A 26878-nucleotide genomic window follows, 5' to 3' on the forward strand; every position below is an offset into this window, starting at 1 on the left:
TGAAGAAAAACATGTGACCAATAAAGTTAAAGGTGAACCATCACAGTTGCTCTGTCTCTAGCAGATTTGAGTTTGTATGTAATCATATTTTACTCCTAAACGAATGATGAAAAAGGATCTTCACTCTAGCATGAAACAATAGTTACTTCTGAGGCTTCAAGTCAGAATTCAAACCTTTTAAAATCAGGAATACAAAAATCAAACCTCTTCCTTTAATAAAGTTCAGAGGTGAAGACAATTTGATCTGATTGTAAAGCACAGACTGCTTCACTCAACAGTGGTACAAAGCACTCCTGACTTTTCTTGGAGACTAAAGAACAAATATTTTATAAGCAATGTGAACAAAACTAGATTACAAGTAGGAACAGGCAGATAAACAAATAGATACAAAATAGATTTGTGTATCTGCCAATACACAAAAATAGAACAAAACTAAAGATACACTGATGCACTTTTGTAGATATGCATGATACTTGTTAGAAAGTAATTCTTCTCTGTCCAGACCCGCAACCCCATCCCCCACAATGTCAACACAACCAACATCTTTTCTAAGTTCATTTTACTATAATAAAAAAAAAAAACAACAACTCTTAACTTAAGATGTTCTCAAGGAATAACTATTTTCTTCTATTATACATTTATGCCAAATAACGCCATTCCATCTCAAGAATACAGCCTATTCCACCGACCTTAAGAAATGCTTAAAACCCATTTTTTGATGTTAATAACTGCCATTTGAATTATATGGTATTTATTAAGTTTTTTTTTTTTTTCCCCAAGTCACATATACTGAGTGACCGTAGATGCTAACTTACTGCTTTAACTTAACCTCAATTACTTGGAAATCATTCTTAGAATTAACCATATAACAGTTTACATTTCATTAACAGTAACATTAATATAATTTTTTGACATCTGTTAAAGACCCAAAATTCATAACATTTATGAAGAAGTAATTTTCTATTACTAAGACTATCAAATAAAGATATATATTCAGTACATCACTGTAGAAAGAATCTTTTCTCAATCATTTATTCCAGGCTACAGATGTTGACCTAGACTTTTCTACAGGTATACCTGTAGTTTCTAGAAAACTGAAAATACACTTCAGGAAGACACTATAAAGTTGCTCATAGTATACAAACCAATAAGGTGAGTAAAATCCACATCCATTCTTCTGCAACTAAAATCTGGGTCCATGCCACTGCTGTGCAATACTATCTGTGATACGCATTCTTCAATTATCTTGTAATACTGAGGTCTTAAGAACAGAACAAAAAGAAAAAAACACAGAATAAGAACATGAACAATAACTTGTGCATCCAGGTGGGGCTAATAAAGCTGTTAGAACAATAACTACTTTAGCATTTTCAATACACGCTCCAGTAGTTTTTTAACATATTCTCAATACATTGAACTTCACCACTTGAAAAAGTATCGATATTCAACTACTTACAAAATTGTTTCATTGTTTCCATAATTGCTCAATATACTTCTCTAAACAATATCAAGAAGCTCTGACAGTAAAGAATTCTACGCTCAGAATTACTGCTTCTAACCAACACAGAGTACAGGGTACAATGCTTCTTCATTTTCACAAAGTAGGAAATGTTCAAGCCTAAACTGATGATATTCTAAACTTCCAAATATTTTATATATAGACACATAATTACATATGTGTATATACACACGCTTACGTAAAATGAATACTTCACAGGTTATATTTAACTTCTACATTTTATCTTACATGTCAATTGTTTTTATAACTGAATTGCAACAAAAAATAATTCTTAAAAGTTACATACATGGGACTTCAGCACTGATAGGACACTATGAGGTATATATACAGTGAACAGAAGCTTACACCTGAAACAGGAAGTACAAGCTATCCTGGAAAATTCTGAGTTATTAGCTATACAAGTAACTTTAAGTTCACTGAGATCAAGAAGCAATCATGCATGACTAAAGAAAAAGCTGCTCAACAAAATAACAGATTTGAGGATGAAGTTGGTAGACAGACTAAGGTTTGAGTTCTTTTTTTTTTAAGAAGCATTCTTATACTTAATGCAATCTTAATAAAATTAAGCCTGACTGGAAAGGCAAATACGGTATTACACATCAGCTTCATAGCAACTATTGATGTGCACTCATGAGAAACTCAATTTCTATTCTTCCCTCTTCCACCTCCAAAAAAATCGAACTCTTACCGGACATAGTAATCATTCCTGATGAGAAGGAAGTGTTGTAGAATTGACAAAAAGCGGTTTTCAGAAGAAGTATCTTTCAACATATTGTACAAAAATTGAAATACTTCATTCACATCAGTGAGAACATTGTTAAGGAAATAGATTTTTCTAAAAAATGAAAATAATTTAAATGCTGCCTCCCCACAAACAGTTCACCTATGTGAGCGTTCATACTGCTCCAGTAAAACCTGTTAAAACTCTGAAATGCTACCCTTACTAGTATAGATATACTTTTGATAAAACTATCCATGGAACCTTTATTCTATTAAATCATCAAAACATCTTCCATTATTACCAGGAAAAATTACCCTACATACTTACTTAGAATCCTGTAAGCATATTTCACAGTCAACATTTTTCATGATAAAGTAAGCCAGGTTACCAGCAAATACTTACTAAACAATCCTTTTAATTTCTTAAATAGGAAATCTATGCATTCCATAATGCAGCATTGTTTATTTTTATTGTGCACTCATTGGTTGAGCAGACATTCTTTTGCTTCCTCAGTACTAGCCATTACCCTTTCCAACTTAAACTGAAAGTAATTATCCTAAACTTGCATCATTTTAAATTCAAATCCATTGCTTCTTCAAAGTAACAGAACACATGCATCTCATGCTTCACAATCTACTTTTAAAATTTTTTTCAACTTGGATATCTAATTCCTTTTCCTCAAAAATTATATTGTTTCATGGCTGTTACTCTGTACCTACATGCATCACAAGAAGGAATTTGGTTCAGTAAAACTAAATAAGATATAATTATAAAAATTGAGTTCCTAATGACTTATCTAACCCACATATTTAAATATTAATCACACTAAAAACAATTGATATTAAAAAACACCAAAAAAACCCCAACAAGTTAAACAGTGGAAAGAAACCTACTCAAGAAGGTACTTTCCTGTATAATATATGTGTGATAAAACGACTGTAAATAAAACATTCTACCGTCTACTTAATAAAGTTACTAATCTATGTAATAACAGTTTTTTCTTTCTTATTTTCTTGAAAGGATATTCCATCTCAACTCTGATATCATTGAGACGATGCGACAGTTCAATTAAGTCTTCTTCTTTGCTCTCATCAAACACTTTCAACTGAATATCAAGCTCTTCATTCTCCTTCTCTTTCAAGGCCTAGTGTTCAAGATCGCAAAATTAACAGTGCACAGGAGATATGCCGACAACTTGTGTTATTAATAGTTATTCTATACCATGGAACAAAAACATTTATGGTACACTGAGAAGTCACACATAAAACTTCACAGTTGTAGCTGGGGGTAAAAAGCAAATCTTTTCCTTAAGAAATGCGCACAAATTCACTTAAAAATAAATAAATATAATAGTCAAGTTTAGCTTCTGACTGAGAAAATCAAAGCACTATTTCAAAACGCCACTGGTGCGAATGAAATCCATGCTTTAAATGAAAATTCACCCAGAACTTTCGTACCAGATATGTATGAAATGAAAGTTAATATTTTTTTAAAATTTCTTTAGTGTGGAACATATATTGATTCCAGTGTTTAAGAACCAGAAAAACATATTATGTGTTCATACAGAGAAACATGCATCTTCCTAACTTTTTATTTATTCACAATCTTTGAGCACTTCAGTTTCTTGAAAAATAACCCCGTAAGCACAGAAACGAACAAAAAAAGAACAATCCTCCTATACTTCTGACATTAATTTCCTTCAGAATTAACAACCTGAGCTCAATGTAGATATTGTAACTTATACATTACAAACCATGCTCAGTTTGATGACTACTTCAATTTCTGCTATTATATTGACTTGATTCAACTATCATTAAGTTACTGCATCTTAACTCGTAACTGAAGGTAACAAAATTATCCGCAACTATGTAGAATAAAAGCAAATTAAATTTGACAGGCCTTCTGTGTTGGACCTCCCCCACTCCAAATCATTCATAAAACAATTTTGTCACCTTCAACAACCACGATCAGTTTACAGAGATCGATTCCTACATGCAAACTACTTACAGGCAATATTTTCTTCAGGCCACAACGTAAAAACTCATTTCTCAAGTGAATCCTGAAATCAAGTTCTTCCGGAGATGTAACAAGGGCATTGATGAGTTGCATGCAGGCTACCTGTTGTTGGAAAAAGAGGCATAAAACTTATAGTATGCATACAATGCAAATAAGTACTTTTGTCTTTGACTACTCCAGTTTACTTTGTAAAAACAAATATCAAGTGATGGATGTTACTCATTGTCATAGACAGGCAACCCCCTGACCTCATTTAGCTTAACCTGTATCAAATACTGTTTTATTTTCCTATTGTTAGTGCTTCTGCGACTTCAAAATTATATCAGCTGCAAAGGATAAAGCTTCATTTCACACTACAGTACCACACTACAAGTCCTCTTTTTCCTCAGTATGTACTAATTTGAAAACAATCTGGTTTTACTGGAATCAAAAATCATTGGAAAAAAAAAAAATCACTAATTATTTCACATCACCAGGTGTCTACTTCTGTACGGCATTTCTGCAAAATGACTAAGTCTCACGCTACTGGCTAATGCTTCAATTAAGCAGCTGTGCTTTAATTAATTTTAAAACAGGTAGACAAAATCATCAGTGCCAAAGCACTGATGCACAATGTAAGTTCTTAAATGGGACTCCAGGGAAATACCGAGTTCAGTAAAAGATGTTAAGTGTAAATAGAAGTAGCATTAGGGTAGAAATAAACAAACAATAGCTGCAAAGAAGTAGTGTCAGATAAATGCATCCTTCCAGTTCTAAATACATGCATTATTTAGTTTTAATGAAACACCTTACAGAGCCCTAATCTCCATTAAAATGCACTACCTCAGTACAGTTACATATGTACTATCATAATGCTTGCTTGAAAGACTCTTGTTATGCTACTTCGATATGACTCAACAAGCCAAAAGTACATGTCCAATCCAAACAGAGAGAGAAGGTGCCATCTGCTACAATTGCTTCTGTCCTGAAGAAGAATGTTGGCTTAATGGCTTATGTTAAGACATTACGCGTAAAGAATGACTTTATCCGAAACAAGTTAATGAGTCTTGCAATTGTATATTTATTATGTGTATTTTCTTTTTTATTTTTATTTGTTTCTTTGGGATGTTCTTCAATTTTGATTTTAGGCGGTGATTCTTGGCTTGGTTTCTTTTTTAAACCACCAAGATAAAAGCCCGATGACATTAAACCAAACTTCCTCTGGAATAACATCAGTATTAAATCAATATGCAATGAGTAGATGCAGTCTCATTACAGAATATTAAAAAAAAAAAAAAAAAAATGATAAGGAAACATTTCAGTTAAAAATGATTTCAAAAGAATATTAGTGGCAAAAAGATATGATCATGGATCTTCACTTCACCCCAAGCTTTCACAAATATCCATGTTCATAGCAGGTAGCATTTGTCAAGCATTTCAACTTAATTGACCTCAGCATCATTGAGTTGCATGTGGACTCTATATTACCAAGTAGAAGCATGTGCATATATACATATATATATGCGTGTGTGTGTGTGTGTGTGTATGTTTTTATATATATACATATATATATTTATGCAAAATTTCTCATTAAGAGACCCTTTGAGTAATTCAACTAATACACATTCATAAAAAATAATTCTGGCTTGATATTTTCAAAACTGACAATTTTTGAAGCAGAGCAGAAACCCCATTCTGTGGGTACTATTAAAAAAAAAAAAAAAAAAAGACTATTAGAATAAAGCCTCACCGAACTTCTTAGAGCACTGCTGTAGATAACCTATGAACTCTAAAAATGGAGGATACCTTCCATGCAGTTTAATTTCATGCTCTTCCAGAATTCTAGCTTTCTTTATAGATTTCATGTTGCTAAATTACCATGATAGAAAGATAAGTACTGTGTTATGAGAAGAAAATAAGCTGAAACTCTTACAAAAACAATATGTTACATTCTAATAGTAAATTTTGGGCTATTCAGGTGTATACAGACAGTAGAAAGCCTTTATATGCTAACATGTAAGCAGTGATGAACATGTGAGAATGTAAAGGAATCAGTATCCTAAAATGACTACTTCACTTGGGAAAGCACATTTTTTCTGACAGAAGCAGCATGATACCGCTACACTACGCTCAAAACAAAAAAAAAAAACAAAACAAAAAAAAAGAACCCACAGCTAAAATCAGACACATCCAATCCTCATAAAAGAAATAGGTCAGGAATTAATTAAAATAGTCATTATCAGGGAGAATTAATTAACAAAACTCCTCAGAGCCACATAAACTTCTGGCTGCGGTCCCTATAAAATGCCAGTATAAAGAAAGGTAAGAAAAACTCGCACCCCTTTCTTCATTCAGAATATTAGAAAGCAACACACAGAAGTATCAGTGAGCATATATTAAAAAACAACAACAAACAACAACCACTAAACCCACCTGCAGTTGTATGAATTCATGATTCTCCAGTCCTTCAACAACTGGAGAGAAGCGTTCTCTATTATTCCTTTCAGCAGCAGTTGTTATAGCTCCTAAGACCTTGTCCAAACTAAGAAAAAAGTAAACTGTCAAAAAACATACCACAGCCAACATTCTCATTTGAAGGACTCATCCCACTGTTTACGTTAAAACATGTACTGTTTTAAACTGTCTTTAAATCTGATAGATTTTCTTGTGGCATGGTTACAGTTCCTGGTCACATTTCTCACAGATATGAAATTACTTGCATTTTCATGTTTTCAGCAGCCATTTATGAACAGTTATGGCTCATTAAGTCTCCTCTACAGTAAGCCATTATATTTTTTTCAAATATTTTTTTCTACACAGGGCATGTTTCACAGATTCTCTACTTATTTGCCTTTCTCTGATTTAATACTGAATTAATGCATCAGAACAGGTGAAAGTCTTTTCTCATTTAAACTACAAGTAGCACTAAAAAACTAAACGTATAACAGATTACCTTTTTTTCATAGACAAATTTTCTCACTGCTTCCTAATTAACATCTCACTCAAAGTATGTTACTTTAATATCTTACTTACATTTTTTCCTCTCCAACAATGCATATTGCAGAAAGTATTTTCACCGTTTCAGTCATCATATGTGGTTGCTTTGGATCGATCGCTCTTGATAAAAGTAAAAGACTTCTTTCATCCCCAAGAATCCGTTGCAGCCCATACTTAAATAAACAAAAAGCTTACAGTGAAAAAATAATACTGACCTCATACTCATCATCATAAAATTTCAGATCCTTAGGTATCCTCAAACACACACACTTTCATATGAAACTTGATAATGTTCTACTAAAGTCTTCTGGCTGTTACTGCTTGGGATGCAAATCAGTCTTCAAATCTTATATTTGAAACTTTTTCCCAAGGAAAAAAAAAATCTTAAAAAAATATATTCAACCTCATAAGAGTCAGGGACCAATTTAAGTACTACTCTGTATATGAAAAACCTCAAAGGTATAAAAAGTTTATTCTTATATTTTTACTACTCTCACATATCCCTGCAATTCAAATGGGCACCAGACTCTGGCTAAGTCAAAATATTTCACCCAACAACCTGAATAAGAGAGGTAAAAACTAACAGTCTTTTATACAGCAGCCTTTACCTGCAAAGGAAATTAGATAGAATACAAGAAAAAAAAAAAAAACCACAACCTAAACCTTGCAAATTGTCATCTCCTTAAAAATAGCATTTTGGTTGTTTTGTTTTGTTTTGGCTTCTTGGGTTGTTTTATTATTATTGTTATTATTCAATTTTCATTAACTACAGATTAGAAAATTCAGACCTCTAATTGACAGATGCTACACTGTATGTGCAGGAATAGTAAGGAGAATAAAAAAAATTATATATATATGTTAACACTGAAATTTACTGTTCCCACACCATCAGACAGGCTAAAATATATGAGTAAACATCCAGTGTATACTGCAAGCTATTCTGTGTTTTAAATTTTACTAAACTAAATAATAGCAGTTAACTTTAATAAACAGTTAACTTTTATTATGGGGAAGGTGGAAAGGTATAGGATAAATCACTGCAATAACACCTGGATAATTTTGCTTTACTGATAAGTGACTCAAGTTTAACATGTGAACTTCTAAAACCATTTGCCATACTTCAAACAAGAGTTAATCACATTTGCAACATATTCAATTTACCCTAAACTCGATGTTTTATTCTTTACCCACTGCATTCCAACTTAAAAATAGTAGCTAGAATGTTATTAAACTAAACTTCGATCAAGTGAAAAGTACATTTCATTAACAAAAAAATTAATGTAATCCCAAAGTGTTTTCCTTCCTTCCACATGGAAATTCACTTCCTCTTCCACTTTCAGTGCAAACTGTCATCACATTTGCTAAATATTTTCATTACTAAAATATTATTAGTACTAACAAAATTTAAGACTACTCACATTTAACAGGAAGATTTCTGAACAAGATTCAATACAAAGTCATACTAACTTGAGATTTACATTCCTAAAAAGCCTGCTGACAGAGGATATAGGAGATATCCTTCCTTTTCAAAGATTCAACATGCTACGCTCATCTTGAAATCAAAGAACTATTATACTAAACTATATGAGTTAAAAAGATTTCTTACTTTGTTATTCATAAAAGCTTTGAGGCATTGGATGAGTTTATGTTGATTCTTCTTGTCGATATTTTCTTGTCTTGGAACGGAGGAAAAAAATGACATAAGTACAATCTTCACTAGCAAACCCCAGCCATCCCTTCAAATGATACAACTCCTTACTGTTTCTTATCCAAAAGCCTTTCCAGTGCATCCAAAAGCAGTCCAAGGCCTTCATGTCCGAAATTGTTAACCCAGCTAGAAAAAGGAGGGAAAATGTTTTTCATTACTTATTAATCAACATTGAGTTTGCAAAGCTATGCCTCTGTACCTCCAATATTGCTTGTACATCTCTTCAGGCACAGTGCTTTAAGTCTCATTTTACAGGAAGACTTAATCAACCAATAAGACCAATACTTAGTTCAAAAACTTTGGCTTTGTTATAAGCAAGTAATACATCTATCATTTTCCAGTGTGCTGAGAACTACATTGTGGTGCTAAGAAGTGTGTGCTTGGAGGTTTCATATGCAGCAACTAAAAGGAAAAAAAAAAAATCCCACATTCACACAGATTTTCTTAATCCTCAAAATTAAATCTGTCCGTATCTCAGTGTACCTTCTCTATCCTCCCAAAATCACTTTAAAACATTCCGTTTCCCATATGGTCCTAAACTGTGCTTTCTAAGACACTGAAAAGGTTCCAATAAAACTGATGAATTCAGATGTGTTGTGGTTGGTTTATTGTTTGTTTGTTTTTTTAACTAAAATCAATAATAATAATCTTGAGTCACTTAAACTGTTGGCAAAGTTACACTATGCTTCTTCAATAACAGAAATATGACAAAGTTTTTATTAACATCTCATTAGGGACATACAGTACTTTAACAACTTCAGTCAAAACTCACTTCAGTAACTAACATTAAGAAAAGAGTTTCATGTTTAAACTACACAGATTTAGAAAACCAGTTGGATCTAGCCTAAATACAATTGTTGTCCCATTCACATCCAGAGTAGGAACAAAATTTATTACAACCAATACAAAATTCACTCTCAAAATCCATTATAGCAGAGAGGGAGAGTTCCACTATCAGGCTTACTAACTGACACTTTTTATAACAGCTGATTGTCAAGATACCTTCTAGGCAATTATTCATCTCTTAATATAGAGCAATTGTACTCTTTTCATTACTCTTTTTAATGGGATGTAGCATATCACAGGAATGATTCAGGCAATCATTCATGAACACAATGCAAGAAACTGTGAAGTAGCAGTAGAGCAAGTTTCTACTTGCAGGTGTATTTTATGCCTTCCCTATAAAGAGGTTTTCCTATATATTCTGAGGAAGCATATGTTATAATGCCATATTCAGAAAAAGTGGCATAGTGAAAAGAAGGAAAAAATAAATTATTTAACTGCTTCTCAAATTAACACAACAGTCAAAGCTTAATCAGAGAACTTCCCATCCAGAAGCTGTAATTAAAGCTCTAACAAGCTAACAGGATTTATATGGATTAATTAGGACAATTATACATAGGTACAAGATGATGTAAATAAAACAAAGGCAACAGACAAACAGGGATATGCAGTACGCTACAATGGAATACAACACTTAAAAAAAAAATAAAAGCAACCTGACAGAAGTATTATTATTACCTGAAAAAAACCTTTAGGCAGAGTCAAATTTTCATTTGACACTCCTTATGCAAATCCGAAAACTTTCCCAAAACTTCTCCGGATTTCCCAACATAACATAACTTGTTGGGTATCAAGAAGTTCAATGGCTTCAGCATCATCAATAACCTAAGCTCTCACACGCATGACAAAGGCCTACCAACTAATATGCCTCAGAAACAAAAAGAATTTAAGTAATAATATACTAAGTCTGCCCAGCTGAAAATTCTTTACATGTTAGGAGAAAAAACTGTGCACTTAAGACAAGCTTCAGAGAGTAACCTGAGAACTCTAATTTGAAAAACTTTCTATTATTATACATAAAGTCACTTGCAGGGTAAAGACAAGATTTCATTGGTTAAGTGTCTCACTGAATATCAAAGTAGAGCAGCTTTATAGGCTACTAATGTAATTTCCTCCTTGAATAAAACAAGAGATCTCAGCACTTTCAAAACTAAACATTATCATTAGTCTGCCTTCAAAAAACAACAGGTCTCTACATTGCTAACCAAAAGCAGAATGATGAAAACCACATCAGAAATTATTACTTACCTAACAGGGTTGCTGGTTAAAGACACTCTCAGCGACTCAAGGCAGTTCAGAAGCTTCTCTTCAGCAATACCAGATCGTAACTCATGAATATACTCTTGAGATGACAGTGTGCATTCATGCTTGCTATTTTTGAGTCCACCCTATCACAGAAGACATAATTCTCCTTAATGTTATGTAAATCATGGTAACATTTAGGTAAGCGGCAACATATGAGGTCAATATTTTTGCATGAATATCAAAAATTGCTCTTTTCTTTGTACAGCCATTTTCAAAAAAAATCAGTCAGGTTTCTTAAAATGTTGAACACGTTACTCTTTCTCACTTTCTTGAGCTAAGTTCATGTACTACATTCTTGGATATAAAAATGTCACAGTTGTATTGATATGTTTGACTGCTTAGGATCCAACCTCATGCAGTGTTTACTGCAAAACACGGTATTATAAACGATGTAGAAGAATTAAGACAGAGCTCACTGCCCCGCTGTAGCACTATTACAGAAGCCTAACCATTTACAAAGTTATTCTAGCACTGAAGTATATGTTAATCAGTTAGCATTCAGACAGTGTGTAAAACAATTCACCACACAATGCAACTAATCTTTCATACAGCTCTGATCATTTGCAGAAAAGTTGATCTAAGAAAAGTGGTCAAGAGTAAATGCAATTCTTAAAGCCCCTGACCTCTCTAAGCTCAACCGAAATGAAACTGATAAAGATGTGTGACGGGTATAAAAGCAGTAATACAAGATTCAGACCTGAAACACCATTTACATTTATGTGATTTTATTTCTATCAGGATCTTTGACTGCTGTAATTTTCTACCTGAAAATGTACTAAAAACTTCAAGTTTGTTTTGCTTTACTAACATTCTGAAATATAGTGAAATTTCAACCTGCCTATATTCCAATATTAATGCATATAACCAAGTTACCCAAACATTCACAAAACATTTTAACAAAACCGGAAGTCAGGCAGAGACTACAAACGTCTTAAGTCAAAAGTGCCCCCAAGTTTGAGTCAGCTTTTGAAGATGTTTGCTGCAGACATGCAAAGTGCCTTTAGCTAAACAAAAGTGTGCCAGTTATGCATGAAAGGACCAGAATAGAGATAAAGATAAGAAAGGGAAGAAAAAAGAACTACAGTCTGCCACTACCAATTCCCTAAACAAAAAGATGCTGTTACGTGAAAGATAAATCTGCCTTCAAATTAGAAAACTATTAGCACTGCATATTAAAAAACATAATAGCACAGAAAAAAACAATTACTCTGAAAGAGCACAGTGTAAAGAACTTGTAAACAGGGATAAATTTATGCTGTCCATTTCACTGCATGGAAACCTAGAGAAGATTATACACTATTTTTTCATCTCAGAAACCCCAAATCCTGAGTGTATAAATAAATAAATGCAAATGACAACACAGAAGCACTGCTTTAAGTCACACAGATAAACAAAGAAAAAAATAACACAGGCTCCAACCAGATGTCAATATATATTAAATTAAACCTTTAAAAAATCTCTCCGAAAGAGAACAGATATTTGGCTTTTAAAAGATTCCTTCCTGCACGAAACTCTCCCACTGCATTCTGCTGCAAACTGCAAAGTTCCTATACAGATGACAGATTTAAGATTCTTTCATATCTAAACCAGGATGTGCTCTGGCTGCTTCTGTTTTAGTTTTTCTTTCGACATGCCCTTGGGACACCAGTAGGTTCCTCTCCTCTATGCAGCTTCGTTTTCCCCAGAAAACTGAAAACTCCCTCAAAAAGAAGGTAAAAATTATCAACAAATTAAGTACACGAATTGACAGTAGGATTCCCTATATCTACTTAATAATGCTTTAGCGAACAGGTATTCTTCTTCATTGTTGGCAGGACTAAGCACCTTTAACTGCATAACAATAAGAAATCTCTCTTCTCCCCTTTTATCCCTCTCTCCTCTTCAGAACAGGTGGTTCAAAATCCATTGTCAAAGCCTTTCATTCAAACATCCCAAATTATGCTAGAGAACTCTCAGCTTCTTAACAGGATTATTTTCTGCAAGCATTTTCTCAGTTCACTCCACCCTTCTTTCCACTAGACATGCTAAATAAAGCACTACAACCATGAACTGTTTCTTCTATTTCCTTATTCAAGAAGAGTTTGATCTGCATGTTTTAAGTGATGCTATGCCTCTACACGGCTCAGGCTTTAATATACATATTTCTCCGTTATTTTGAATGCAGTCTAGGAAAAAAAAAAAAAAAAAAAAAGGAGTACAAAGTCTCAGTTAAGTAATAGGCTCCATGTGTGAGTTTCTGATAAGATCAAAGTCAAAAATGAGGTACAAAGGGACTCAGGTGGCTTGGTCCCACACTAGAACCTGGAGAGATTAATTTCTAACACTTTTGATTTTCACATTGATTTACTTCACAGCCACTCAGTATTACAACTAAGGTATGTAATTGATTCATCATTATGAATCGTGAGTCATTCACAACTACTCAAATGAAAGCTTAGGTCACACATTTAAAATTCTTCTCTGAAGAAGTTAGAAATTATGAACTTGGAAAGAAAAGAAACATGCCAAAAGGAATTCCTGGAAGTACCACAGAAAACAAATGTATAAAAGTAAATCTAGATTGCTTTCTCAAGGAGTGTAAATCTAATCAATTCAACTGTGTGCTGTGTATATTCCAGGCGCTAAAAAGCAACAGTAACAGGACAGACAGCTTACAATACAGAACACAGTGATGCAATCCTGTTTTTGTCTACATAATTATTTATTCTTTGAAAAACCCAGCAATATAATTAAAGATTTAAAATATTTGCATTTGTTTAATTTTTTTTATTTCTCTTCTTTTACTTGGGCAACAAGTGAGCACAAAGCTAGTTACACAAAAACTATTCAACCAGTTGCCCTAAATATTGCAGGAGTCTTTGCAGGTGCCCAGCATTACACACTACTCAGATGCGTCACCAGAGGAGGCTGGTAAACAAGCCCGAGAACTACTGTCCAACAAAGTAGGAACTCAAAAGCATTTAGAGGTTCTTCAGAAATAAGCAGGTATTCTGTCTGCTTAGTGGTGAAGAAATACTGAGCATACCCACACCAAATGGATGGGCTTTAACAGTTGGACTTTGTGACCAGAAAAAAACTGCACAAGCTGCTCCACTTTGGGACACCACATAGTTAAGATCTCTTTAGATTTCCAGCTACAGATGTGTTAAGCTCAAGAACTCAAGACATTCTAACTACTCTGCTTAAACAGGCATTGCTTATTTAAGTGACCAAGCAGAACAGGAATATCACAAAGTCATAATGGTCACCTCTTTCCATTTACCACACCTGTTACAGAAACAACTGGTACCTGCGTAATATTAATAGAATGGAAGTAATAGCTTATACTTCCCACTCTCCCCCAGCCTCACATTATGGGGTTTTACATACTGTCTGTTAATATGGCAAGAAAACAAATTTTAATTAGAATACAACAATGAAGCCAGATTATGTGTTTTTGGCTTTTTTTGTGGCAACCCCGTTTACTCATGCATGAACAATGTTTTCCAAAAAAACACTGCATCAGCTATTACATTAGAAAGAGACTTCACCTGGTGCATAACCACTTCATCTCTCATATTTTAGAGAAACATGAAAACCTAATACAAACAGCACCAACAATGTAACTCAGCATCAGAACATCCAGATTAAGCATCTCAAAGACAAGCACAGTAGTTACATATGCCATTTCAATGGATTTTTTTTTTTCCCAATGGAATTGTCCTAAAAAGACAAGGTAGCTCAACAGTCAGCTAAAATGGAAAGTGGGCAGCAGCATGTGATGTCCAATGGTTAAGCTTAAGTTAAACCTCTGAGTTCTCCAGAAAACAGGCAAACCTCTTTCTCTGCAAATCTAGCAGTTGCAGAGAATTACTACTGCAATCTCTGCAGCAATAATACTATCAACAGTCCAAAGTTCTCATTCCTAGACGTAAGAACTGTAAATCTTCAGGAAAATAACTGTATGTGACATATACAACAAAAAAAATGAAGTGAACAAGATAACTGTCAGTCACCCAGGAGGCTCTGTCTGCCTGGAGGCCCTCACAAAACAGTGGGTGTATTTACTCATGATTATTTTTTTAATGTCATTGTTCTAGTTCTGAGAGTACAGCATTAATGCTCACAAAAGCACTCAGCTTCCAGCAGATTAATCCAATAGAAAAACAAACACAACAAAGCCACGCTGAGAAGATGCACAAGATACATGCATTATTTAAGCAATAACACACAGAAGCCATACACTAAGAGGTGCATTTGTTATCTTCTATATGCAAATTATTTGTGCAATAACATGCTTTTAATGCATAACAATTAATTTGAGGTCTGACAAAGAGCGAGAACAGGCACGAAGATGAAAACATCATCCTATACTCTATTCTTCCTTAACCACTCTCCTTCATTAAATTTATTCACAAAGAAGCTGTTCCAATCTATACATTTTGTTGTTTTAAGGAAACAACATGGGAGCAGGAATTACTTGAAACTGGTTGGAGACTAATAAAAAAATTCTGAGGTAGCTATTAGGCAGTTTTCTATCAGAGGCTGTTTGGTTTTTTGGGGGGCTTTTCCTATTAATTATAAAACAGAAGTACTGAATACGATCTAAGTAGTAAACCTTGCTACACTTGAAAAGCTTGCTTTTGCTACAATTAAAAATAATATCCATCCATCTCTGCTTTCAGGGATCATTTAAAATATACATGTAATCATTACAGAAAGTCTTTTTCCTAGATTTATCCTATAAATGAAATCTCAAGTTCTTGTTTAAGAAAGCTAAACTTTACTAAATTCAACAATGACTTAATATGCAAGAGATATCATCTTAAACTACTTATCCTCTATGTTAATCTTATTTACACTGATATCCAGCAGCTGACATTTTCACAGTCATCCATGCTGCTAACAACTAGAACATCACAGAAATCCACATCTAAATATTATGAAATATGCTAATGACTAACCTAAAGTTTCCAATGACTGCCCTCAATGACAAGCAAGGTAAGGCTAAAATGTATTTGTAGTTCATGATGAACAGCATGAATTTTCAGTTTCAAGTCTCTGGAAACAGATAATTAAAAACCTGAAAAAATTCATTTACTGCAGAGGGATCCTACGATGGTAACACAAATCTGATTTTGGTAGTTGATAATTACTTTGATGAAAGAAGGATGCACTTTTAAATCCCACTAAAATTTTAAATCCATGACAGAAATCCAGATTATTCTAGCCTAGTCTCTAAGAGTCAAAATGTAAGAAGGAAATAAAACTGTCATGTTCATACTCACCGGAACTTTACTTCCGACTATCTGCATGCAGTGGTCAGCCAAGAGAAGTTATTGTGTGAAAAAGATAATAATAATACATAAATAAACACAGAAAAGTACTTAGTAGGATGTAGCATCACACAATTTCTTTTTCAGTGCTTACTAATTACTTATTAGTACACTACTATTTTTTAATCAAAATGTTTGTTACAGTTCCTCAACAGGAAAACAGTGCTTCTTCTGTAGGAAGAAATGATTTGAAATTATATTCCACTGATGAATCATCAGTATTTTACACATTTATAAACAAATAGCTTGCTTGACATCAACATCTTGAAAGATTAAGAGATATGCCATATTGTTAAAATGATCAGGTCAGATATTTTACATAACATGAAGAAAGCAACAGAAAACACAAATGTCATACTGACTTCCTTGTACATACAACTCTTCATTTACAGCACTACTTTTGAACTATTTAGATGATGTCATCGAATTTAATTAAGTTTTCATAATAAAAAACAGCTTACAGTTATAAATCTAACTCGTATTTTAGAAAAATTCATGTGGCTTTTTTTTCAAATGCTCAGTATGGATACTTTTAATTACATGGATAATTAAGCAGTCATTTACAAACTGACATTTTCTCTTCTTCACCAGCAAACAGCATTTCCACATATTCATGAACAAGAAGTTGACTTCACACAGACCCAAAACTTGGCAGAAACCCATCTTGGCCCTGTTCTACCACTGTGCAAATGACCATGTTTCTGTAAAATCTGGCACTATTGACTTCTCTCTAAATAATGTGGGTCTTTTCTTGTCAGCTATTTGCTATGATCTGAAATTGATGGTATCTGTTCTGCCTCTACCTGCTTCAATTTCTACTCATTTTCCACTACTCATTTAGGAACCCTTTCAAAAGACAGTACTTGCAAGCCTTTAGCAATCACCTCTTCTCTCCTTGTGCTGATGAAGCCTCCTCCAGAAGCACAAGATGAACTGTCATCACCAGACAGGAAATTTTTCTTCCTAATTTACAGAGTTCTCTCATCAACGTTCAACTCATTCAAAACACAACACAAGACGTCAAGAAATGTTCAGCTCCGAAACAGAATTCTGAGCCTTCACCATTTCCCGAGTACAATTTTCAAACAATAGAAGGAATCACAACCACAGATTGACATCAGAGGATCCAGTCTATTAGCTTCCCTGCTCCCTCTGTCCTCCAAGGAAAAGGAAAGCTTTTTTTCATCCGCGGAAAACAAAAAAAATCAAGTTTCTTTCTCACTCAGAACTGTGAGGACTGCAAACGTTTCAGAAAAGCATGGTCAACACGCTGCAGATGGCATACAATGCAAAGGATATGAAGCACTGACTTTTAAATTTGGTTAAGACATCAGAAGCAAATGAGAGTCATATTTCAGATGAGTGGAGAGAGCTCCAAAGCTTTAACTAAAACAAACATGGAATGGAACTGGAAAAGCCACGTCAATTGTCCAGTGTGTTTCACAAGCCATGAGTTCTAAGCAGAAGAAAAAGTCAAAGTGTCTTCAGTACAGAAAAGATAAAAACTGAATAGTTATCTGTGACCAAAGAAAGGGAGAAACATTTAAGAAATATCATTTCTTACGTAGCCAGAGATTTCACAGAAAAATAAGCTGAAGGTAGCCTGAGGAAAATCAAGTTTGCCAAGTGGTATAAATTGGTTAGGGTCTAAATTCAACTAAGTCAGCATAGCAGTTTAACTAAACAGAAGATGTAATTAAAAATGAAAACAAAGCTTTGTGTTATTATAAGACCCGAATCAATATTTTTACATTTGAGCTGTACTTCAATTAAAACGTTAACTATTTTTAGGATATGAAACAACAAAAAAGGTCATTCACATCTCCAAACAACCTTAAATACTTCATTCGATTGCTGTGATTGTGAGGGGCATATACAGTCAGATACAAGCCCTTTTTCTATCAAGAAAAAAAAAACAAAAGAACTTGTGTATCTATAAAACATTCACACTGGAGCTGACTTAAGATCAAAGCATATGTTCACATATTTGGGATTTTAAGTTTGGTGGGTTGTCTCTTCCCCCTCCACTTCAATTGTCAGTGAGTCAATATGCTCTCAATTCTGTTACCTTCCCCCATTCTGCAGCTCACATGGTGGTAGTAATGTAGACTGGGTTTTTTTTCCCGAGCATTAGACATGCAATGGTAGCCATGCTTTTCTTACTAACTACTGTATCATGGTAATCAAGGAGTCTACATTCCAATACCACTACAAACAAGAAAGAGCACCATCTCCTAACTAGTTTTGGGAAAGAACTGCAGATACTTCCATTGTGAAAGTTTCTAGTGCTTCAACAAAAATATTCCTGTTTATTAAGAAAAATTTGAGAACTAACATCACTAAGCAAATAAAGACAAAACATTACAACACAAGCAATAGTTCTCAGAGATAGTCTAGGCAAAGAACATTAATTGAAAATATTCTAAAATTCACTGCATAAGCTTGAGAAGTTTTCATGTATCTTGTATGTTTAGCAACACAATGCTTGAAGCAGTTGATTACTCACACAACAGACTAAAAGACTGCTGATTTTGTTTAAGATAATTGCATGCAGGAATATCACCACTCTCAAAAGTGTTGGTCATCATTTGCAAAAGTTTTTCCTCACGTAACTCCCTACTCTTTAGTGCAAAGCAATTAGATTTAACAATTGCATGAGATTCTAGTTTTGTTTCTTTTCCTTGAAATTTAACTCCAGCCAGTTGATTCTAAAAGCTAAAAGCTCATTTAATCAAGAAGCAGATAATATTTAATATAATATTATCTGTTTCTTGCAAGGAGACTTAGCTTCGTAGAAAGAAGTACTGCAGCTGTTAAGTATCTGAAGAATTACTCTATTTAATAGGCTTTATTTCTAGTACAATATTATCGCAATAAAAAGTAAAGAGTAAAAAAATTATATATTATCTTAATTTTTAAATAAAATAATATGATGACAGCAGATCTCATGATGTGAAGTACACTACTACTCCTTGAACATGAAAAGCTACCCTCCTCTACTACTTGCTCCCAGTGCAGCTAAGCTCTAGCAGTACTACGACTCATTCAGTTCCTCAGAATTCAGTACAGACTGCACTAAAAAGTTCTGTCTGTATATAGCAAACAGAGGCACAAACCAGGATACAGCCGATTCGTAGTGAAATCAAAACATCTATTTTGCATTTGTGTTCCATACAACACCTGTGCAGCTTTGTGATATACTCTGTTATTATGTAAAAAATAGCAATATTTGCCACAGTCAATTATTTAAGCACAGAAAAGGCATTAACAGTTTCATTTTATATCTATTTAGTGGTCATATTCCCACTACTGGGGAAAATAAATTGCAGCTCTGCAGTATTTGAAATCACATTTTTTCATCCCAACAAATGTTGAACCATACAGCAGTTCATTACCCTGAAATAGATCAACTACAAAAATTCTTCATGAACGATGCGTTAGCTGAGGTTATTTTATAACTTTCAGTATATAGAATGACCAACACAATTAGAAGGTCTGAATGTATAATTTTCTAGTCAAAAAACATTTTCAAATTGTATTTTAAGACACTCTTTTCACTGAAGGAACATATAACATAACTCCAGGACAATTCTTAGCGGAATACTTAGTACCATTGCCAAGCCAGTTACACTACTCAACATGTTCAAATTAAGCTAAAATACTGACCTGTTTTCATTTTAAATCCTTTCAATATTTTAATTTTTTACCACTGAAAACTGTACAGATGTCATTACTGAATCTATGAAGTCACGCTGCCCTATTCAAGTCCTTTTTGTTCCAGAGATTCATATAACAAATTGCACAAAAATATTATCTATCCATTACTCTACATGAGTAGATTTGCAATTTCTTGTGGTTCACAGAACAGCATTTTGTTTTCACACTGCTCAGAAAACAAAATGCCAATGTTGCAGACACAGTTGTAGATGCAGCTGCAGAGAGTAAGTAGAGACTTTCACAGCCTCCTCCCTCTCTCTTAGAAGATAAATCCAGACACACAAAAAAATGAAGTTATTAGTTTCACCTGTCCTGGAGAGGCAACTACTTACAGATTTAGCAGTGGCAGAGATGTACTGGACAACCATTTCACGTTTCGTTGACAAATCCTTCTCTCTGAGAGGAGCTTTCCGTTCTTCATTAAGATTCATGTCCTCCTATAAGGAAACAGACCATACGACATCAGGATTTTAATTTCATAGTTCCTTTTTAATGGTTTGTTTTTTTGTTATTTTTATACTCCTTTATCTATTTATAAACTGCTCATTTTTAAACAGAAGTGACTTCTTCAAGCATATTTGTATTACAGTCTATTTAGCTCTGATCTACCTGATTTTCTCAACTAATTCTGTCCCCTCAAGCATCTGCTGTTCTCAAGAGTTAGCCAAAATCATGACTGCATTAGCAGCAGTTGCCGTTAATGAAATCCGGCTCAAAAATTAAACTAGAATATTGAATACAAACATTCAATAAGCCTACCACATTCCTGTGGTTTCTTATAAAAATAAAACAAAACTTATTAACACTGACAACACTCCTCCTATATCTAACCAGGAGAACGAGATTATACAGACTATTAACTTGCAACAAGGGTAAATGTGAAAGTGTTCTAAGTAACATGTTTAAAACAACCGTATAAAAAAAAAGAGAAAAAACAAGAATTCTACTAGATGGATAAAACTTGTGTAAATCATGGATAGCCTCATAGAATGGCCTAGGTTTTCAGGGATCTTAAAGCCCACACATTTCTAAAGCCCTGCCATGGACTGGTCACATCCACCAGATCAGGCTGTAAAGGTCCATCCATCCAGGCTTTTAACACCTCCAGTAATGGGGCATGCACGTCTCCAGGCAGCCTATGCCAGTGCCTCACTTCTTTTTTATTCCTCAGAGTAAAGACTTTCTTCCTAATATCTAATCTAAAACTCCCCCTAAGTAAGTGTTTCACATTAATAATCAATTTAGAAAAAAAACTAGCTCTCAACAGTAATGTCTACCTACTGAGTTAAGATACATCAGTTATCTTAATGGAATAACCAATAGCAACAGCTTGTTTTTTAATTTTACTTCTGGCTCTTTCTTTTGCTTCTTCTAAATAAGTTGCTGGTGGTAGTCCATACGTTTAAATTACTTAGGTATTCTGAGTCCTGACTGATTATGTGCCAGTAATTCCAAATCAACATTTAAAAGTTAACAGTATGCAATAAACTCAAAAAAACAAAAAACAAAAAAAAAACACTCATAAAAGATCTTACCATCATCTTTTCAAAGAGATCCATAACCTCCTTTTCAGATAAGTTCATGCATCGTTCATCAAGAAGCACCTGGGTGAGTGGAATTTCACTAATAGTAGGTTGTGTGTCAACATGGTGCTGAATTAACGGTTTCTCTTTTCTCACTGTTGATTTCCTGAAGCTTGTTATTCTGTCACGCTGCAAAGATATCCATTTGAAAATAAGTAGAGACCAACAGATATAAAGCAGAGATGTTAACTCTGTTACATGTTAGTAACACGCGCATTTTTAAATAGTTTCAGCAGCAGAGGTAAAACTCAAGTTAAGCAAATGGCATATGACTATTACTCACAGTTTCAAAAGTATACAGTCTATGTTGAATTCTAAAAATCTTGAGTTGATCTTTTCCCATTACTCCCTAATTATCCTGAGAAGTGAGAAAACATGGTACCACAAAGGTCACGTCCAATGTTACATCAACCTCTAGAGCTCTAAAGCTTTGGAGGACAACTGAAAAGGCCCGTGCTGGGAAGGAAGTACTCACAAGTTCGGACTTAAAAAAAATAACAACAACAATAATAATCCTGCTGACGTAAAAATAAAGTTTGTAGAGGAATTAATGCTCCTATTTCACAATTCCTTGAAGTGCTTTTGAGCAACAGATTCCTGAAACTAATAGGCAATTTTCAAATGCGATGTAACAGATTACTCACAGAGAAGCAGCCGTTCATAGTTAAATACATGCAAGAGACATTAGTAAAAGCATACTGTAGAATGACACTGGTTAAGGCCGACTGGTTATATACCATACACCCAACCCCCTTCCCTTTTTCATTTTTTTTTTTTTTAATAAGCATGCTTATCCAGTTAATTTGTTAATATTGGAAACAACCAAGAAGTATACCTTCCTTACAAGACCAATTTTCACTGTATTATTTCAAATTTTAACTCTACCCTAAGTGGAGTTGGATAAAGAGTTAGAAATTATTTATTTCAGTAAAACTGCTGCAAAAGACAGAAGCTAAGTATGTAGATAAATATATATGCATGAGTATCCATACATATAAACTGGTAATGTTAGGTCTACATAAGATTTGGTAAATTAACTGTTCCCATCAACAAATACTAGCATATTTGTTCTAGGCATGGAACAGCCTAATAAGATGTGCTTTCATGTAACAGCAGCTTATATAGAGTTACCACTATTGTTCATCATACTTATCACAGCATCTATCAAGACATATAAAGCAAAATTTATGCGGTCTAAAATCACAGAATATCTCTGAGTTACAAAATAAATAGAATATTTAGCTTGGAGGCAATCTGGATTAATTTTAGATTAGTCCAAACTGTAGCAGAGAATTTTGAGTAGGTACTTTGGGATACAACCTACAGTGGTCGTTCACCTGTTTTTTCCTCTTTCATTTTCCCATGGTGGGTTTTTTGTTGCTGTTATTTGTTTGGGGTTTTTGTTGTTGGTGGTTGTTTTTTTCCTATGTGTTTTATTTTGAGATTTTAGATTTTTATTTTAAATTTATGAACAATGAGTATCCCTAGATAAGCTGCCCATCCCCTGAAGGAGTTATGTTTGTTTGTGGGTTTTTTTCTCCTCCCTCCATCTAAAATTTGTGGACAGAAACACATTACTTAAAAGGATATTATAAAATCCTTTATAAAGACAACAAATACACCCTAAACACGCTTTCCTCTTATAATAATAGTTTACTTAAGGATTTTGGAAATTGAAATTTGGGCATATCCTACTGAAAAGGACACAAGATATTACATAATGCTGGAATGACAGGATCCAAATTAACCAACCGACATCAAATTCAGATCTATTTTCCTTCATTTTAATAAGTGCCCTTTCAGCAGTCAAAAAAAAAGTCACTTAAGATCACTTTTCATTGTAATGTGATCTGTATCATTAACAATAAATTTATTTAATTGGACTGTAGTGTAAAACCACTTCAAAGACATAAAAGAATCTCACAGATAAGAAATACGTACATATGAACTAAATGGCCAACATGGCTTAACTACTGTATGAAGAAAACAGAAGTTGGTAGTTGCACTGCAATGTATTTTGAAATAATGAAGTAATATCAAGCATATGGAAGTATTCAAAATTACCAACTTAATGTTTCTAAATACAAAGTTGGTGTTTGTAATGCACTGCATTTTCACTAGCCGACATAACTCCATTTGGATTATTTTTAAGAACCACTGTAGATCTCCACCATTGAAAAGATGGCCAGAGGGAATAACACCAACAGTCTCAACACATCCATACTGTTACCATAATATTTTGAATATGCTCAATCATATCAATTTGGAGATGCTTCTTCAATTATTTCTCTTTAAGTGGTTACAAATGAAGGCATTGAAGTACAGTAACTCAATTTTCTAAAAATTGAATGCTTTATATCCTTATAAGAACATGTTATATTGTCCACAACATTTGGAGTAAGACAGCATGCAGCGTGAGTTATCATTGCAAATTAAGACGTTCCAAAGACCTTACCACATCATCTGCCAAAGTTTTTATTTGGATATTCTATCAAAACAAAAACACACACAAATAAAAGAAAAAAATTACCTACTGTTTTAGAATAAATGAGTTTATGTTTCATGTACTTTACCACTAAAAATGTAGGAAGAAGGGACAACAGGTTCACTCTTAAAAACTTCAATGACAAATAAACATTCAGATGTATTTAGGACAGTGGACTGACCCTGGCTGGCAGGCAAGGCCCACTCATTTCCACCCATACACCCCAACAGAATCAGCTTTACACAGCCAAAACTAAAACAAAATTCATTAGTTTATTTAAAGACAGTTTAATGAGTGAAGGAAAAAAAAAATAAAACTTCAATGGACACAAATGATGCAACTCACCACCTGCAGACCAATGTGCAGACAGACTCTAAGAAACTGCTACTTTGACAAAACTCCCAACCAGTTTTAACGCAGAATATAATGTAACACAGCATGGAATATTTCCTTGGTGAGTGTGGTTCAGCTGTCCTGGCTATGTCCTCTCCTAGCCTCCCACCTATCCCCAGGCAACTGACTGTGAGGCTGTAAGAAACTAGAAAAAGATCCATGACACTGTAAAAGCACTAATTAGCCAAAGCTAAAACACTAGAGCATTATAGAAACTGTTTCGGTCACTTATCAAGAACACAGAACCGTAGGAATGCTACAAAGAGCAGCCACTGCATCCCAGCCAGACTCTGGACACACAGCTAGAATGAAATATTCTTCTCTTACTACTCCAGATGCTAACACCAATCTCTCACCTTTCTAACTGCGTCTCAAAAATGTTCATCCAGCTAAACCTCTTGCATACTATCAATGTATAAATTTAGTGTGAGTCAAAAGAAAAATACTCCAATATTGAAATTAAAACTAAAACGTACTTAGTCTGATAAGACTTTCTAAAATGAAGATTATACAGCATGAAGTCCAAGAGGAAAAATACCCAACCACAATTTCAAAGCAGAGACAGCTATGTAAGCAATAAGTTCTGAAACTCAGAGTATGTTTCAGCTGTCACTTCCACCAAAAATATGTTTTTCCACCCTTCATTTAAGTACTGTCAATCTCTCCTAGAACTTCCAGTAGGATAATCTACTCCATCTCTACATTTTTTATTGCATCTGCCACTCAAACTCCTCTGGGCAAAATACTAAATATGAAAGCAAGATACCTCACACCCTTCCCCCTCGACATCTCCAGCTCACTTCTCAAACTCCTTACATTGCACAAGCTACAATGCTGCCTGTAGCTACTCAAGATAAGCACCACATTTAACAGGTGCAAACGATACTAGCTGGAGGCAGAGGCACAGCAGTTACGTGCCTGCAGATTCCCACTGACACACAGATTGACAGTCTCTTACACTAACAATGAAACCACACTGTCTTTACTGCTTTTGGTCTCATTGAAGAATAGAAACCAAGTTTTCCTCCCCTAGAGGAAGTTTAAGGTATCAAAGTTTTTGTAGTCAGTCCTCCAGCATTATTCTTTCAGCCACAGCACTACAAGATGAAAGGTGATTAATCCTATCCCAGCTTGCTGAAGACATCAATTACTGTACTTCCTTTCCACAACCAAGAGGAGACTGACCATTCAGAAGTGAGCAATACCAGAAAAAGAAGACAGATAACTCACACGTGAAAGTCAGAGGGTCACCAAGGTTTGTGGCTAATAACAGCAGAGGGTAAAAAGCTTAAAACACTGAGCTGGAACTCTGAATGCCTCAGCACTGCTGTCAAATAGGAGGAAAGAGAAAACTGAGGCATGTAATTGTATTGTACACTGGTACTCAGAAATGACATTCTCTGATTCTCATGAACAGTTGTACTTCCATTGTCCAATTTATTTACAGCACAGTACAGCTATTCCCAAATAACAGAGGTGGAAATACAGCAGTATGCTTTGATGAAGTTTCCATCTGTAAACTGATTACTATTTAACTCTGACCTTTTCAATTCCTAATTATTCATTTTTGAACTTCAGAAAAAGCCTGGGCACAAAAGATAGGTTTCCTACCCTATTAAGGTTAGATTACAGTACTCTGAGATTCAAGCTAATTCCTGAATAACTTGAGATAAGCAGTAATCCCATCAGTTAACATTTTAAAACAATTGCTTCACAAATTCATGGTAAAAACTTGATAGTATGTAAATGTTCATGGGTAATTTAAGCACATAAAACATTACAGCATTATGATAATAAAACTCCTCTTGCTTGCTTCCTCCTTTAACAACCCTTCACACATTTCTCATAGTCCATTACAAGCACCTGGAACCCTGAATTTCTGCTCCTTTTTAACAGGAATTCCCAACTGTACCAAAGTCAAATGATACTACTGGCTTCCTCATTGCTATATACAATATAATTCCTCTCTATTCACATCCTGCTTCATTTCCTTCTTGCCCATAGGACAAAGAATTTTCCCAGGAAGCTGCTACAAACAGGAAAGAACGGGAAAAGGAGGGGAAAGCCCTTGTGTATATCTCAGCAGCTGTAAATCAGTTTAAGCTGCTGCTCTGACTGCTAAGTTGTGCTGTAGTCCATGTGCACTGGTATTTCTGGACCTACAAATTCTATTCTTTGAGGAAAAGCCAAACTCCATTGCTACAGCATTCATCCAAGTTTTTGTTGTTGTTGTTGTTTGAGGGTTTTTTTGCATTATATCGAGTTTCTTACTAGTGGGAATAAAATAAAGTGACTTT

At 34.3% G+C, this 26878-nt stretch overlaps 1 protein-coding gene across 5 annotated transcripts in view; it reads right to left on the reverse strand.

The window, feature by feature from the left end:
- The window catches only part of DIAPH2 (diaphanous related formin 2), a 151309-nt gene that overhangs the window by 114285 nt on the left and 10146 nt on the right, over nt 1-26878 (reverse strand). For 2 of the 5 annotated variants that reach the window (XM_032443965.2, XM_085544580.1), the window contains exons 2-14: nt 24159-24191; nt 21656-21832; nt 20453-20557; nt 16356-16376; nt 11032-11171; nt 8992-9066; nt 8839-8908; nt 7269-7405; nt 6669-6777; nt 4248-4358; nt 3266-3384; nt 2208-2324; nt 1146-1261 (exon numbers count right to left, since the gene is read on the reverse strand). In XM_032443965.2, coding sequence (XP_032299856.2) covers nt 1146-1261; nt 2208-2324; nt 3266-3384; nt 4248-4358; nt 6669-6777; nt 7269-7405; nt 8839-8908; nt 8992-9066; nt 11032-11171; nt 16356-16376; nt 20453-20557; nt 21656-21832; nt 24159-24191 — 1330 coding nt within the window. The remainder of the gene's footprint in view (nt 1-1145; nt 1262-2207; nt 2325-3265; nt 3385-4247; nt 4359-6668; nt 6778-7268; nt 7406-8838; nt 8909-8991; nt 9067-11031; nt 11172-16355; nt 16377-20452; nt 20558-21655; nt 21833-24158; nt 24192-26878) is intronic. The other 3 variants (XM_085544579.1, XM_085544578.1, XM_085544581.1) reach the window with 3 other exon arrangements.

The sequence above is a fragment of the Coturnix japonica genome, chromosome 4 (assembly GCF_054131305.1).
Source record: "Coturnix japonica strain WE chromosome 4, WE-NBRP24, whole genome shotgun sequence".
NCBI lineage: Eukaryota > Metazoa > Chordata > Aves > Galliformes > Phasianidae > Coturnix > Coturnix japonica.